At 43.0% G+C, this 16,173-nt stretch overlaps 1 protein-coding gene across 1 annotated transcript in view; it reads left to right on the top strand.

The window, feature by feature from the left end:
* The window catches only part of sike1 (suppressor of IKBKE 1), a 31,743-nt gene extending 16,168 nt beyond the window's left edge, over positions 1-15,575 (top strand). The window contains exons 2-6 of the mRNA XM_078546824.1: positions 11-172; positions 1,639-1,744; positions 3,846-3,988; positions 11,331-11,444; positions 12,816-15,575. Coding sequence (XP_078402950.1) covers positions 14-172; positions 1,639-1,744; positions 3,846-3,988; positions 11,331-11,444; positions 12,816-12,908 — 615 coding nt within the window. The 5' untranslated portion in view covers positions 11-13 and the 3' untranslated portion in view covers positions 12,909-15,575. The remainder of the gene's footprint in view (positions 1-10; positions 173-1,638; positions 1,745-3,845; positions 3,989-11,330; positions 11,445-12,815) is intronic.
* The last annotated feature ends 598 nt before the right edge of the window (positions 15,576-16,173 follow it).

Below are 16,173 nucleotides of genomic sequence, written 5' to 3'. Positions count from 1 at the left end.
CTGTTCCCAGGTGATGGCCTGTACAATAGAGAAGGTGTTGGCTGATGCAAAGGTCTTGGTGGAGCGACTGAAGGATCATGATAATGCAGCTGAATCTCTAATCGAACAGACAACAATACTCAACAAGCGGGTGGAGAGCATGAAGGAAGTTGGGACAGCAATCCCAGACAGGGTAAGTCTAAAGCCAGCTGGCAAATAAATCCGAAACTCTAACTGGCACTGTTTGTGCCATGGAATGGCTGCCTTCTTCCATTTATCTGTGCTGCTCTGTGCTAGTTCTTTGCTCAGTTCACAAAGCTTTCCCTGTGTAACTGCGTCCCTGTTCTTTCTATCCTCATCTTTACACTTTCCAGGGCCTCCCCCTCCAAACTCTGCAATCACCTCCATCAGGGGCCCCTCAGCTCCTCCGCTCTCCATTGCTCTGACTGCAGTCTCTTGTGCATTTTTAAAAATTAGTTCTTGGGGTGTGGGTGCTGTCATTTATTGCCCATCCTAGTTGTCCTTACCAAGGTATTAGTGAGTTGCCACCTTGAAGCCTCTCAGTCCACGTGGTGAGTTGGGGTTTGAAGAGGAAGTACACATATTGCTGTGGAACAGGAAGGGGAGAAAACCTGCAGGGACCTGTACTACTCAGAAGGACAAGGGCAGCAGATGCATGTGAAAACCACCACCTGGAAATTCCCCTCAAAGTCACACACCATCCTGACTTGGCAATGTATCACCATTCCTTCACTGTCGTTGGGTCAAAATCCTGGAAGTCCCTCCCTAACAGTACTGTGGGCGTACCTACACCACATGGACTGCAGTGGTTCAAGAAGGCAGCTCACCACCACCTTCTCAAGGGCAATTAGGGATAAGCAACAAATGCTAGTCTAGCCAACAATGCTCACATCCCATGAAAGAATAAAAAAAAGGTGATCCTATAGCGCTGTTGGATATCACCCCTTCAGCCCACCATTGGCAGCAGAGCCTTCAGCCACCTGAAGTTACTGTCTGTAACTTCCACCTCATTCCTTTAAAAACCTCAAAAAAAAACCAAACCTATTTCACCAAGTTTTTGGTCAGGCCTCCTTTGATTTCACTTTTCCCGGCTTAGTGTCTTTTTCATTCGGCCCAAACACCTAATTATGAAATGTCTTGCTTTTATAAACGTTAGCAGTCCAGTTGGTTTCTGCAGTCCCTCCCTACAGTTGTGCCTCTTCTATTTCTCACCCACCTCTGTGACACATTTTCCATGGGACCTGCTGGATTCAGTCATTGTACAACGCCCTGTTGCTGACCATTTAATTCCCAGCAGTGAATGGAGCCCTCTGGTGATCCAAGTCACAGAGCTGCAGTGAAACATTCTACAAGTTCAGGATCCCCTGGAATCGAGGAACAGCTTGGTGCAGGGAGTTGGAGCAGGCCAGAGTTGGAATTGCCGAACGAAATATCTCCATGCCAATTAAAACCGACTTGTTAATTGCTCTATGTGTCAGTCTAATTAAAAGAACAAGCAGCAGCACCTGCATACATGTGTCCTATGAACAATTTGTAAAGTGGATAATAGCAGCAGGCCTCCAAGTTCAGAAGAGTAGGGAAAAATGGTGACGGTTTGGCCTGCGGATTGTCTGTAATTTTGCTTTGCTCGATTTTCAGAGCCAAGAAGATTTTGCTGAGCTGAAAAAGCTGGCCAGTCACAAACCACATGCTATCCTCGCTCAGGAGAACACACAGATCCGGGATCTGCAGCAGGAAAATAAAGGTTTTTCTTTCCTTGCAAATTAAAACCTATTTACAGTGCATGTGTATGGTGAACTAGTGTCTAGTTATTTCAGTTGACACAATTACAACCTGATATTGATGTGTATTTTATGGTATATCACATGTTTACCAAAGATGAGGGATTTCATGCTGAGCAAATTCAGTTTCAATGTATTTTTTTCCTTGTCTTCAGTGAGCACGTCAAGTGAAGCCTGGTTTAGAGCTCCCTCTACAGTAACCTAGCAAACCCCGGCTCAGAGAAGCAGAAGGAAATTGCAGCATAATTCACAGCAGCATCAGTGTAATTGTACTGTTTCTTCTGCCATTCCTCCTCAACCAAGAGTTTTACCTTGTACACTTTCAGTGTCCCACTCCCGGAAACCAAGAACTGTGATTGTACTCAAAAGAGTTTGTGTGGTTATTCAGATAATTGGGTGATTAAGAGGATAGTGTCCATGAGAGAGCAATTTCACACAGCCTGTAGAAAAGACAGACTCTAAGCTGTAAACATCATGCCATTCCTGTTATTTTATGGCACCTGAGTGAGGTTATCCAAATCTTTCCCAATTGTGATCTGTCTCTTGATGTGTGGGTGTGTACAGGCAGCTGAAGACAGAAAGCCTGTCAAACCCTCTCTGCAAAGAGAAACCACTTTATTGAAACTTAAATTCCCAGCAACTAGATATTTTGAAATGAACCATGCTTATTTCTGGAAGTTTGAAAATGTTCAATTGTCAAATAACTTTGTGTAAATGTTTAGCAGGAAGTGAGAGTCGTCATAGCACTTCTTTTCTCAGCAGCATAAAACTGTATTTGGTGCATTCACTGAGCATGTATACCTTTTGAATGCTCCTGTCACGAATTTCTATGAGAGGATGTAGGGGAGCATTTGTGCACTCTATAATTTTTGTGCTGCACACCCTTCTAACTTTTTATTTCCTCTGAAGCCTGGTTGCTATAACTTCTACTTTTTAATCTTCAACATTTGATTTAAGAGTGGATGATTTTCCCCAACAGAGGTAGGGGTATTACATGGTGTAGTCCTGAGTATTCGGGACCAAGTGTGTTCCAGCTTTGAACTGTTGGAAGTCTGTGTGGTGTTAGGTGATCTTGACTAGGGTGTCCGTGACATCACAATTGCTGCCCCTGAACTAAGGAGAGGAAAGTCGGCCAAGGTTCCCACTCCTGGGACACCGGATAGTGCTCCCTTCTGGAAGGCGCAAATACGTCGGTGAAGGAAGGCCCTGGCCTGGCTTGATGGCCCTGTGGTAAATTTGCTTGCCATCATAGTTGTGGTACATTAGCTGGGATACTGGTAGAAGTAATTCAGTTTAGTCTCTGCCCAGGGCTTTGGGGAAAAGAAAGCAGGTGGTTCCTGCTCTTGAACATAACCCAGTAACTCCTGGTAAAAATTGTGGGCAAGAGGCTACTTACTCAAACATGAAGAATTGATTTTCTGGATGAGTTATCAGAACCTGTTAAACTTTCTCAACAGGAATGGAAGCCGTAAAGGGCAAAAAACAATACAAAAGCTTATCACTTTAAATTGTTGAAGAATGGAGATTGTGCCTTAACTCAGCTGGCCATTGTGAACATGGGTTTATCAGAGGAAACTCACTAAACATGCACCTCATGAAATAGAATAGAACTGAACTTTTTGGATTCTATTTAAATTCCTTTCTGAAAAATGAATCATTTGAACAATAACTGAGTGCAACATGCTTGGGAGGAACAGGGGTCTTTGGGCCAAGGATTCCCAGAGCTCTCCTCCATGTGGGGTTTCTTTTCACACCATGCCTGAGTCTGCTGTGGACTAATCGACAGAGACTGATTAATCAACAACTTGGTTGTCTTTGTTGGACAAATGCCAGGGTATTAAATGATAAACTAATGACACTGGCCATTTTCAGCCAGAAATTCCTATGAGGATGGCACATCAAGGGGGGAAGCTTCCTGTTTCATCCAGTTCTGTGTGGTAATATGTTATTCTTAAGGAAGTGAAGATCTACAGTGAGGATTGTTTTGAACATTTTTATTACCTGCATGGCCTGAGACTATAGCGGTTATCTTTTAACTTGCTGGTGACTTCTTGTTTCTGTCAGAGTTGTGGCTTTCCCTGGAGGAGCACCGCTATGCCTTAGAACTGATCATGAGTAAATACCGAAAGCAGATGTTACGGCTTCTAGCGTCAAAGAAAAAGCTGGATAGTGCACCAATTACCACTTTACACCAGGAACATTCCCAGGTAACAAGCTACATTCCTAACTGCATTCTAATATACAGGCACAGGCTATATTCCTGAAATCAGATTTTTCCTTTGGGGCTCAATGTGCAAATTCATCTCCGTTTGCACTTAAATTGAGAGGTGTGCAACTTTGGAAAAGGTTACAGTAAAGGACCTTAAGCCAAACTGGCTCTCCATACCTATACTGTTACATGATGTTCTATGCTCTGCGTTGTATGGGTTTAGGGGCAATTTACATCAGTGTAAATGGTGTCTGTTGTAGAGCTCCAGCAGTGTTATGCTGCGTTCAGTTTGACCTTGATTTTTTTTTTCAAGCACTGAGATTATAAAGCATATATTTGTTATATGTAATTAGATTTGTGTTTGTACAGAAAGTTGCTTCTATTGTACATTAGTTTTGTTTAACTAAGCTCTTTGTAGTGTATAATTGATTCACCACTCTAGATTGTTTCAAAGTACTGAATGCCAGTTTATTCAAGGGCAATGCCTGATTCAAAGACTGGCGTGGGAGAAGTGGGTTCTGGTTCATGGGCCATTGGCACCAATACTGGGGAAAATGGAGACTGTACCTTTGGGATGGTTTACACCTGAGCTGTACTAGGATGTGTGTTCTTGCAAATTGCATAACTAGGGACATAGAGAGGGCTTTAAACTAAACAAGGTGGGTGAGGGATCAGGTTTGGGTGGATGTGGCAAATCAAGGGGTAGATTCAAGGCAGGAGACCATAATAGTAATTTGGGAAATGAGGGTCATAAAATAGCGGGAAAGGACAGGAAGATCAAACCTTAAAGTACACCAGTAGTCAAGACTAGATGTTACAAAGATAACAAAAAGTCAGAATGAAAGGCTCTGTATCTGAATGCGCGTAGCATTCATAACAAAATAAATGAATTGATAGCACACATTGAAGTGAATAAATATGATCTGATAGTCATTATGGAGACGTGGCTGCAGGATATCAAGGATTGTGTCCTGAATATTGAGGGCTGTACGATATTCAAGAAGAATAGGAAGCTAGGTATAGGTGGAGGGGTAGCATAATGATCGAGGATGGCATTGGTGCAGTAGTTAGAAATGACCTTGGTTCAGGAGATCGGGATGTAGAATCGGTTAGAGTTGAGATGAAGAATAGTAGGGGAAAGAAGTCACTAGTGGGAGTGACCTACAGACCTCCTAACAATAACCACAATATAGGACAAATTATACAAGAAGAAATATCGGGTGCTTGTGATCAAGGAGCAGCAATGATTATGGGTGATTTTAATCTTCATGTAAACTAGAAAAATCAGATTGCCAGTAGTAGCCTGGATCAGGAGTTCATAGAATGCTTTTGAGAGATTTTTTTAAAAGCCACACATCTGGAACCAATCAGAGAGCAGGTTATATTAGACTTGGTACTCTGCAATGTGACAAGATTAATTAATGAGCTCTGAGTGAAGGCATCCCTAGGTAGCAGCAATATGATTGAATTTTGCATCCAGTTTGAAAGGGAGAAGAGTGTGTCTAAGACTATATTTTAAACTTAAATAAGGGCAACCATGTGGACATGAAAGCTGAGTTAGCTGAATGAACTGGGATACTAGGCTAAGGGATGGATCAATAGAGAAGCAGTGGCAGACATTTAAGGGGATATTTCGGAATACTCAGAATAAGTATATTCCTACGATAAAGAAAAATTCTAAATTGAGGACCCACCATCCGTGGTTAACTAAAGAAGTTAGGGAAAGCATCAACTTAAGGAAAAAGCATATAATTGCACAAAGATGGAGTGGCAGGACAGATGATTGGTCAGAATATAAAGAATGGCAGAGAATGACTAAAAGGTTAATCAGGAGAAAGAAATTAGAGTATGAGAGGAAGCTAGCCAGAAATGTAAAAACGGATAGCAAGAGTTTCCACAGATATTTAAAAAGGGAAAGAGTAGGTAAGGTGAGTGTTGGTCCTCTAGCACAGTGATGGGCAATTCCCTACGGCCCACGGACTGCATGTGGTACATCAGGGTCCTGAGTGCGGCCTGCGAGACATTTTGTTGACCGTTGCCCACATGCAGGGTTGCCAGAGTCTGCTGGTTTCTGTCCGCTTAGTTTTTTTTCCTACCGGTTTAACTAAAATGATACGCTTGCAAATCAAGGGCACGTGAAATGAGGTGCGTGCTGATTACACACAACATTGACTGAGAGAACTGTACACTCCCACTGTGCCCAATCAAGATGCTGCTACGGTTCAATCGGCACGGCCCACAAATTCTAGGTGCGCAGGGCGTTGGTGAGACCGCACCTCGAATACTGTGTACAGTTTTGGCCTCCTTATTTAAAGAAAGATGTAAATGCATTGGAGGTGGTTCAGAGGAGGTTTGCTAGATTGATACTTGGAATGAGTGGGTTGTCTTATGAGGAAATGTTAGACAGACTGGGCTTGTTTCCACTGGAGTTTAGAAGAGTGAGGGGTGATTTGATTGAAGTATATAAAATCCTGAATGGTATTGACAAGGTGGACGTGGAAAGGATGCTTCCTCTTGTGGGTGAGTCTAGACCTAGGGGGCACTGTTTTAAAATTAGGGGTTGCCCTTTTAAGACAGAGATGATGAGAATTTTTTTCTGAAGGTTGTGCGACTTTGGAACTGTCTGCCTCCAAAGGCAATGGAGGTGGGATCATTAAACATTTTTAAGGCAAAGGTAGATAGGTTCTTCACAGAATCAGAGAATTGTTACGGTGCAGAAGGAGGCCATTTGACCCATCGTATCTGCATTAGCTCTCTGAGCATTTTAACTTAGTGCCAATCTCCTGCCTTTTCTCCGTAACCTAGCACATTGTTTCTATTATCCAATGACCTCTTGAATGCCTCGATTGAACCTGCCTCCACCACACTTCCAGGCAGTGTATTCCAAACCCTAACTGCTCGTTGTGTGGAAAAGTATTTTTCTCACCTCGCAATTGCTTCTTTTGGAAAACATTTAAAACTGTGCCCTCTGGTTCTTGATCCATTTACGAGTGGGAACAGTTTCTCCCTATCTACTGTGTCCAGACCCCCCATGATTTTGAAAACTTCTATCAAGTCTCCTCTGAGCCTTCTCGTCTCCAAGGAAAACAGTCCCAACTTTTCCAATCTTTCCTCATAACTGAAGTGTCTCATCCCTGGAACCGTTCCCGTAAACCTCTTCTGCACTTTCTCCAGTTTGTTCACATCCTTCCTATAGTGTGGCACCCAGAACTGTACACACTACTCCAGCTGAGGTCTAACCAGTGTCTTATATAAGTTCATCATAAGCTCCTTGCTCTTATACTCTATGCCCCTATTAATGAAGCCTAGAATACTGTATGCTTTATAAACAGCTCTCCCTACCTGTCCTGCTACCTTTAATGACTTATGTACATATACACCCAGGTCTCTCTGCTCCTGCACATCTTATCCCTCAGTCAATTTTGCATCCACATTACTACTGTCCCTTTTATTCCATGACCTATAACTTACCTCACAAGTCTGTTGTGTGGCACTGTATTGCACGCCTTTTGGAAGTCCATATACACCACATCAACAGCCTTGCCTTCATCAACCTCTTCAACCTGTTACCTCTTCAAAAAACTCCAAGTTAGTTAGACACGACTTTCCTTTAACAAATCCATGCTGACTCTTCCGAATCAATTCACATTTTTCCATGTGACTATTAATTCTATCCCGAATAATTGTCTCTGGAAGTTTCCCCACCACTGAAGTTAAACTGACTGGTTTGTAATTGCAGGGCAGATCTTTACAACCTTTTTCGAACAAGGGCGTAACGTTTGCAATTCTCCAGTCCCCTGGCACCTCGCCCAAATCCCGGGAACATTGAAAGATCATTGCTAGTGTCTCTGCAATTTTCACTCTCACTTCCTTCAGTATTCTTGGATGCATCTCATCTGGTCCTGGTGCCTTATCAAATTTAAGTACTGACAGCTTATCCAATACCACCTCCTTATCAATTTTAAACCCTTCCGGTGACTGACTTTCCTCCTCTTTCACCATGGCCTGGGCAGCATCTGCCTCATAGGTAAAGACAGATGCAAAGTATTCATTTAACATCTCAGCCATGCCTCTTGCCTCAATGTGTAAATCCCCTTTTTGGTCCCTAATCAGCCCTACTCCTTCTTTTACCACCATTTTACAATTGATGTGCTTTGGGATTTCGTTTTATGTTAGCCACCAGTCTATTTTCATAATCCCTCTTTGCTTCTCATATTTGCTTTTTCACATACTTTCTGAACCTTCTGTATTCAGCATGGTTCTTAATTGTATTTGCTACCTGACACCTGTCGTAAGCACACTTTTTCTTCTTTATCTTAATTTCTATCCCCTTTGTCATCTAGGGAACTTTGAATTTGTTTATCCTACCCTTCCCTTTTGAGGGAACATACCTTGACTGTGCCCAACCCAGCTCCTCTTTGAAGGTAGCCCATTGTTCAGCTACTGCTTTTCCTGCCAACTTTTGGTTCCAGTCTATCCGGCCCAGCTCCGTTCTTGCCCCATTGAAGTCCGCTCTCTGCCAGTTGATTATTCTTACTCTGGATTGACCAATGTAATTTTCCACCGTCATCCTAAACCTTATGATACAATGATCACTGTTCCTTAAATGTTCCCCCCTTGTCACTTTATCTACTTGGCCCACCCCATTGCCAACTACCAGGTCTAGCAGTGCCTCCTTTCTTGTTGGACTGGACACATACTGCTGTAGGAAGTTCTACTGAATACAATCTAGGAAAGTTTGTCCCTCACTGCCCCTTGCACTACCACTATTCCAGTCTATATATGGGTAATTCAAGTCTCCCATTATAACTACTCTATGATGTTTACACCTCTCTGTAATTTCCTTGCAGATTTGTTCCTCTATATCCTTCACACTAGCTGGTGGTCTATATATTACAACGAGCAATGTAATTGCACCCTTCTTATTCCTTAGCTCTAGCCAAATTGGTTCTGTCCTTGAATCGTCTGACACATCCTCTTTCTCCAGTACTGGAATATTCTCCTTAACCAAAAACGCCACCCCTACTCCTTTTTTCCCTTCCTATCTTTTCTGAACACCTTATAATCAGGAATATTTAACTCCCAGATCTTCCCTTCCTTAAGCCAGGTCTTCGTTATCAGCACAACATCATAATCCCACAAGACAATCTGTGCCTGTAACTCCCCAATTTTATTAACTATACTCCATGCATTCACATACATGCAGTGTAAGCCTGATTTAGACTTTATTACTTGCTCCCTTACTGCGACTCCATCTATTAACTTATTATTCTCTATTTTAGTGCTATCTGCCTCTCCCAGCATTTCATGCACCCTGGTATTACTTTCTAATATTCTCTCCTGGTTCCCACACTTCCGCTGAGTTAGTTTAAAGCCCTCCCAACAGTACTAGCAAAAACCCCGGCAAGGAACTCAGTCCCAGCTCGGTTCAGATGCAACCTGTCCAGCTTGTACAGGTGCCATCTCCCCCAGAGCCAGTCCCACTATCCCAGGAATCTAGAACCCTCCCTCCTGCACCATCTTTCCAGTCACGCATTCATCTGCCAAATCTTCCTATTTCTGTACTCACTTGCACGTGGGAGTAATCCGGAGATGATTACTTTCAAGATTCTGCTTTCTAATTTTCTACCTAGCTCCCTAAATTCCAATTGCAGAACCACATCCTCCTTCCTACCTATGTCGTTAGCACCAGTGTGGACCATGACCTCTGGCTGTTCGCTCTCCCCCACAAGAATGTCTTGCAGCTGTTCTGTGACATCCTTGACCCTAGCACCAGGGAGGCAACAAACCATCTTGGAGTCACATTGATGGCTGCAGAAATGCCCGTCTGTTCCCCTAACTAAAGAATCTCCTATCACTACTGCCCTTTCCAGAATGGAAAACTGGTTAGTGAGTAGGCCCCCTGGGGACTCCTGCACCACCTGCCTGATTCTCTTGGACTGCCTGGCGGTCACCCATTCCTTATCTGCCTGCTTGCCCCTAACATGAGGTGTGACCACCTCTCTGAACATGCTATCCACATAGTTGGACCTCAGTGACTCCAGCTGCTGCTCAAGTTCTGAAAAGCGGAGTTCAAACCTGTGCAGCTGATGACACTTCCTGCACATGGGCTCGTCTGGGTCATGAGAAGTGTCCACTACTCTCCACATGCCACAAGACAGGCATTCCGCTTGGCTGAGCTGTCCTGCCATGCCTTAACCTCAAACTTTTAAATCACTTTGTTTACTTTAACTTTAGTTACTTTTACTTACTTTAACCTTACTCCTGTGCTATTAGCTATAAACTGGAGATTAATAGAAAGTAGAAATTCTTCGGCCTTATTCATAAATCCACCCCCTCTCCTGTGCCTATAAATTCTTACTTTCCCTGTGCTAGTTTAGAAGTTTGTTTTTCAAAATTACTGGGGTTGAAACACAGTCCCTAACAGCAGCTGCTCAAGAACCAATCAACTCACGACTTTCCTGTGATGTCATTCCCGCACTTTTTTCAAAAGGAGTAGCTCGGGAGGGGTGCTCCTACGCAGGCTCAACTCCTCTTGCCCCCGGAAGGTAAGTGAAAGGCCCCGAGCCTTGGCCTCTCTTTATTCACAGCCTTGGAATGTGCACTCATGCAGGTCTAACTCCTCTCAGCCCCAGAAGGTAAGTGAAAGGCCCCAAGACTCGGCCTCTCTTTTCTCACAGCTCTGGAACGTGCTCCCTCACAGGCCCACTCAGCCCCAGAAGGTAACAAGTTCTTGTTAGGCAAGGGAATCGGAGGTTATTGGGGGTAGCTGGGAATGTGGAATTCAAAGCACAAACAGATCAGCCATGATCTTATTGAATGGCGGAGCAAGCTCGAGGGACCAAACGGCCTACTTGTGCTCCTATTTTGTATATTCGTATGTATGTTCGTACAAGTTATCAATTGAGCTTCCTATAACTTCTATTGAAGGCTGTTCAGTAAAGTCTTCAACACAGCAGATGGTATAAAATACTGAATTAGGGCTCTGCTGGGTTGCTGTACAACACTGTTATTGAGCTATTTGACTAGGGAATTACAAAGAGCCTGAACATGTCCTTGCCCAATGCCCACATGTACACTCTTTTTGTAACAGGTTTGGTGAGAATTGGAAGTGCTGTCTGACTTTTTGCGAACCCTACCCCAAGGTATCTCATGTCCAAGCAGCATTGGACCACAATCGTCTGACTGCTGCAGTGTTCCAGCAGGCTCTCTCCAATTCCCAACCTGTTGGATTAAGATGTTTACAGAACTGAGCATCTTGGTCATTGTGTACACCAAGACTCCGTACTTTGCTAGGTCCAATGGAGCTGAGTGATCCTTATTGATTATTGTACTTCCAGGAGCTGCAAGCCCAGGTAGAACAGATATGTGACATGGCCACAGTAATGAGAAAAGCCGTTCAAGTGGATGATCAAGAGTATTGTCAAATTCAAGAGAAAATAGCCCAGCTGGAGGTAAGAAATTTTCAGTGGGTGCTGCAGGATTTCACATAGCCCCTGTGCAGGTGCAGCTCTGAAATGCGTTAATATCTGTAAAACCTATTTAGTCAATATATCCTTGGTTTCCTTTTCATTGTCCTTTTGTTGTGATATTTTAGTGAGTTCCTTCACTGTGATATTTTACTGGGTACCAGTACCCTGCTGGTGGACTTCTTGTACAGTGTGTTTTGGGTGTCAGTCCTGGTGTGGACCTGGAGCGAATGGTGGATGATTTACAGGTGCGGAAAACATAGAAGTAGGGACCGGGCAAAAGAAGAAGGCCTAGGTTTAGGCATCCATCATCACATCTGGCTGGACCATGCCAAGTGCTATTGGGTCTCATTCTTTTCTACTAAAACTCCCACTATTCCAGAACCACCCTGGAAAACCAAGACAACCCATAAATTATTTTGTCCACTACCCACCATCTCCTTAAACTCTTTTCCAAGCACCCTCCACCCTAGCTTTCAACCTGGTGAGGAGTTCATGGATTGATTGACACTAGACTTGAGTCCATCCATTCTGTTGTCTGTGCTGTTTCAGCCACCATCTCTTTCTCATCATCTACCTTGCTCCCCTTTGACCTTGCCCTAGCCTTGAACTCTCCCCTCTTTCTACATTATCTCTCCTCGTATCATCTCCAAGCTCATCTTATCCATGAGACCCACCTCCTTCTCCATTAATCCCATTGCCTCTAAACTGCTGACCATCCACCTGTTCTTCCTGACCCCATGTTGCCTGATATTGTAAATGGGTCACCTTTCTGTTTCAAATCTGACGTCCTCACTTTGCTGCCACCCCCTGTTGACCCCTCTCCACTTGCACACTACTGCTGCATCTCTAAATTCCCTTTTCTCATGTCCTTGAACATGTGGTCACTTCCCAAGTTTCTGCTCCTCTTTCCTCCAATTCCGACTCTCTGTGGCGTTAATCTTCGATATGCATTAATAGGGCTCAGTTCTCCCCCCCCCGACAGTCTCCGCGGACATACTTCATGTGACTCCAGATAGTGAATTGGAAGATATTCAACAGCAGGGGTATCACAGCCGAACCTAACCCTTCTTGAATGGAAAAGGCTGGAAATCTTCAGCCAGTCAGACAACATCTGTGCAGGATACAGTTTGGTTGTGATACCACTTTATTGTATACCTGCCAACTCATTATTTGGGCTGGCAGAGTGAAGCTGATAGCTACAGACTCAGCTCAGCATGAATCTCTCCTCCAGAAGCAATAAGACGGAGGAAAGAAGAGGATGGGACATAAGCAAGGCCTAGAAATTACTTGTACATTAACGTATCTTAAGCTGCGCAAAGTCTCATGTCATTTTTTTTCTCTGTTGTTTTCAAGCTTGAAAATAAAGAATTACGGGAGCTTATGTCGTTCAGTAAGGAAATATTACATCCAGAGAATCTTCACCTGCCTCCTCAATGTGGAAAGTAAATTTACTGTGCTGGAACATCTCTGAATCAGGCTCCTGCACTGCCTTGCAGCCACTGGAACAGTGCCTCCAGTTCACAGGTGGCTGTGTTACTACTGATGTTACTGACGTTGGAACAAAGATCAAAGCTTTCACTAGAAATCAATGCAGCTGTATGTTAAATTTGAATGTTATGGTGCTTTCATTGGCTTTGGGGAAATTTTAGTGAAGCAGGTGTCCTTTTCCCCAATACAACCTGTTCTAAAAAAAATGCATTTTCTTTTTTCGCATTGACATTTCTATCCCACCATCACTGTCACTCATCTCCTTGAGATCTGTTTCTGGTAAGAAGACACGTCGAACTAAGCCTGTGGATCTCTTCACGTGATGGCCACTGCTCCAGAACCCACCAAAAGGACAATCACTTCAGATTTGGTGGGTCCGGTTCTGATTTATTGCCTGATTTATTGGTCCTCTTATCCAGGAAGATTGCCTCAGATCTTTAGTGCACTGTGCAATGAGCCAATTGAGAAACAAAAAAGAAAATCTTCAGTGGACCAGCAGCTCTGACTTCAAACTTCTGACCTGAGAAATATTGGGGGGGCTGTGTGTGAATGTATGTTCCTGAGTTCCCCTCGGTGGCGCAGCTGTACAGGCCTGAAAGCTTCACGATTGATCCTTGCTGAGTTAGCTGATCTCAGCCAATGTTGTATTATTGGCCTTAATGTTCCAGCCTAGAGGGGATAATCCACCAAGAATTTCACTCCTTATTCGTTGACTTTTACTTTGAAGAATGTGTGTGGGCTTGGGGTGAGCATAGATCGGACTCTGATGCCCCACAGAGTGACTATCCTCCTGTCGCAGGCTTGCACAGGATGAATGACTACCTGGATAAGTCACTAAAGGACTACTGTTACTGTCAACATGTCATCCCAACATGGGCTAGAATCTTTAGAAGAGATGTGGGGGAATAATTGAGGCAGCAAATATTTAAGACTAGTGATCATGCTGCCCCCTCGTTATGCAGGAGTATGGTTACGGTGAAGGCTCAAGCAGATCTAAACTGTAACACTTTATCTTTTGTTCTCTGCTGATTAATCAGTTAGAATATGCAAGAATTTATAGAACAAATAGAACAGTAAGCCCAGCTGGTGTTCTTGCTCCACACAAGCAAATCTTACTTTGTTTTCCTGGTTCTTTTCCTTCCTGTCTTTCCTCCACAATTTATATGGCTGTGTGAGGCCAGAAGGATCACATCGTTGAATTCTGATCATTACTTATTATGCACTTAACCTACTCTGAGAGAATATTTTGGAAAATGTTGTTGTTGATTAAAACAAAAATGGTCAGTACAACAATATTTTATCCAGAATGGAAGTCTCTCTGTCCTGGGACGATTTGGAGATATACGAACATCCGAATTAGCCTGCTGTGCCATTCAATAAGATCATGGCTGATCTGATTTTAACCTCATATTCCTGCCTACCCTTGATAACCTTTTATCCCCTTGTTTATCAAGAATTTATCTACCTCTGCCTTAAAGATAATTCAAGGACTCTGCCTCAATCACCTTTTGAGGAAGAAAACTCCAAAGTCTCTCAATCCTCTGAGAGAAAAACTTCTCCTGTCTCTGCCCTAAATGGGCAACCCCTTATTTTGAAACAGTGACCCCGAGTTCTAGATTCTCCCACAAGAGGAAATATCCTTTCCACATCCATCCTCAGGATCTTATATGTTTCAATAAAATCGCCTCTTAGTCTCCTAAACTCCAGCATATACAAGTCTAGCCTGTCCAGCCTTTCCTCATAAGCTAACCCACCCATTCCAGGTATTAATCTAGTAAACTTTCTCTGAACTGCTAATGCATTTATATCTTTCCTAAATAAGGAGACCAATACTGTACACAGTACTCCAAATGTGGTCTCACCAATGCCTTGCAGAACTGAAGCATAACCTCGTTACTCTTGGATTCAATTCCCCTTGCAATAAACAATCACATTCTATTAGGTTCGCTAATTACTTGCTGCACCTGCCTACTAACCTTTTGTGATTCATGCATGAGGACATCCTGGTCCCCTTGCATCTCAGAGCTCTGCAACCTCTCATTGTTTAGATAATATGCCTCTTTTTTTATTCGTCCTGCCAAAATGGATGACCCTACATTTTCCTACATTATACTCCATTTGCCAGATATTTGTCCACTCACTTAACCTTTCTATATCCTTTTGTATCCTCCTTGCATCCTCTTCACAACTTGCTTTCCTACCTATCTTTGTGTCATCAGCAAATTTAGCAACCGTACCATTGCTCCCTTCCTCCAAATCATTTATATAAATTATAAATAGTTGAGGCCCCAGCACTGACCCCTATGGAATAACATTTGTCATGACCTACCAACCAGAAAATGAGCCATTTATGCCTACTTTCCGTTTCCTGTCAGCTGGCCAATCTTCTATCCATGCCAATATGTTACCCCCTACACCATGAGCTTTTATTTTCAGTAAGAGTTTTGCTTGCCCTGCATTGACAGCAAGACTTAAGAGGAGCCTAGGGTATGAGTAATGGGAGTTGTGCTCATCTTGCATCTTATCATTTATAAGACTGGGGAGCTATAGCTGGAACCTTTAACTTGTTCAGCCTAGGCCTAAAGTTTGTAAATGTCCAAATAAATTTTCTCAGTTTTTACCAAATGTTTCAAGATATATAACACCTTGAGTGTTTGTGCCAAACGTTTACAGAATCATAAATGTATAGGTAAATCACAAAAATGGTTAAAAAGCACAGGTTTAAAAACCTACAATACAAAACAATCACTTTCGGTTAAAACTGCATGAAGAACTTACCTATGGAGAGTTGTTGCAGATCTATCCAAAGTATGAAAAGATCCAAAACTTTAATCATGAAGGTCTAATTGAGTTTTTTGTTTGCAATGGGTCCTTCTGGTTCAGTCCTATCCTCTTGCATATCCCAATTTTAACTATTCGAGCATTGCCTTCAGCTGCCTAGGACCTAAGCTCTGCTCATTTAAAGCTTTGGCCAAGTTTTTGGTTATCTCTCATATTTTGTTTAATACTCCTGTAAAGTGCTTTGAGATATTAAAGGTGCTACCCTGCCAATGGTTCAATTGTGTCTTGTTAGTACAAAGGGCAATGTCATGTTGCCTGTAAACATTTTTGCTGAGGAACTGGATGATTCTGTGCATTACCAAATTTTTACATTGCTGGAGGAGTTCCTTAGGACAGCATCTGAGGCCCAACTATTTCCAGCTACTTCATCAATGTTCATCCT

The sequence above is a fragment of the Cetorhinus maximus genome, chromosome 8 (genome assembly GCF_964194155.1).
Source record: "Cetorhinus maximus chromosome 8, sCetMax3.hap1.1, whole genome shotgun sequence".
NCBI lineage: Eukaryota > Metazoa > Chordata > Chondrichthyes > Lamniformes > Cetorhinidae > Cetorhinus > Cetorhinus maximus.
Note: the sequence above shows the minus strand (reverse complement) of the source record. Positions and strands in the feature narration are given on the sequence as shown.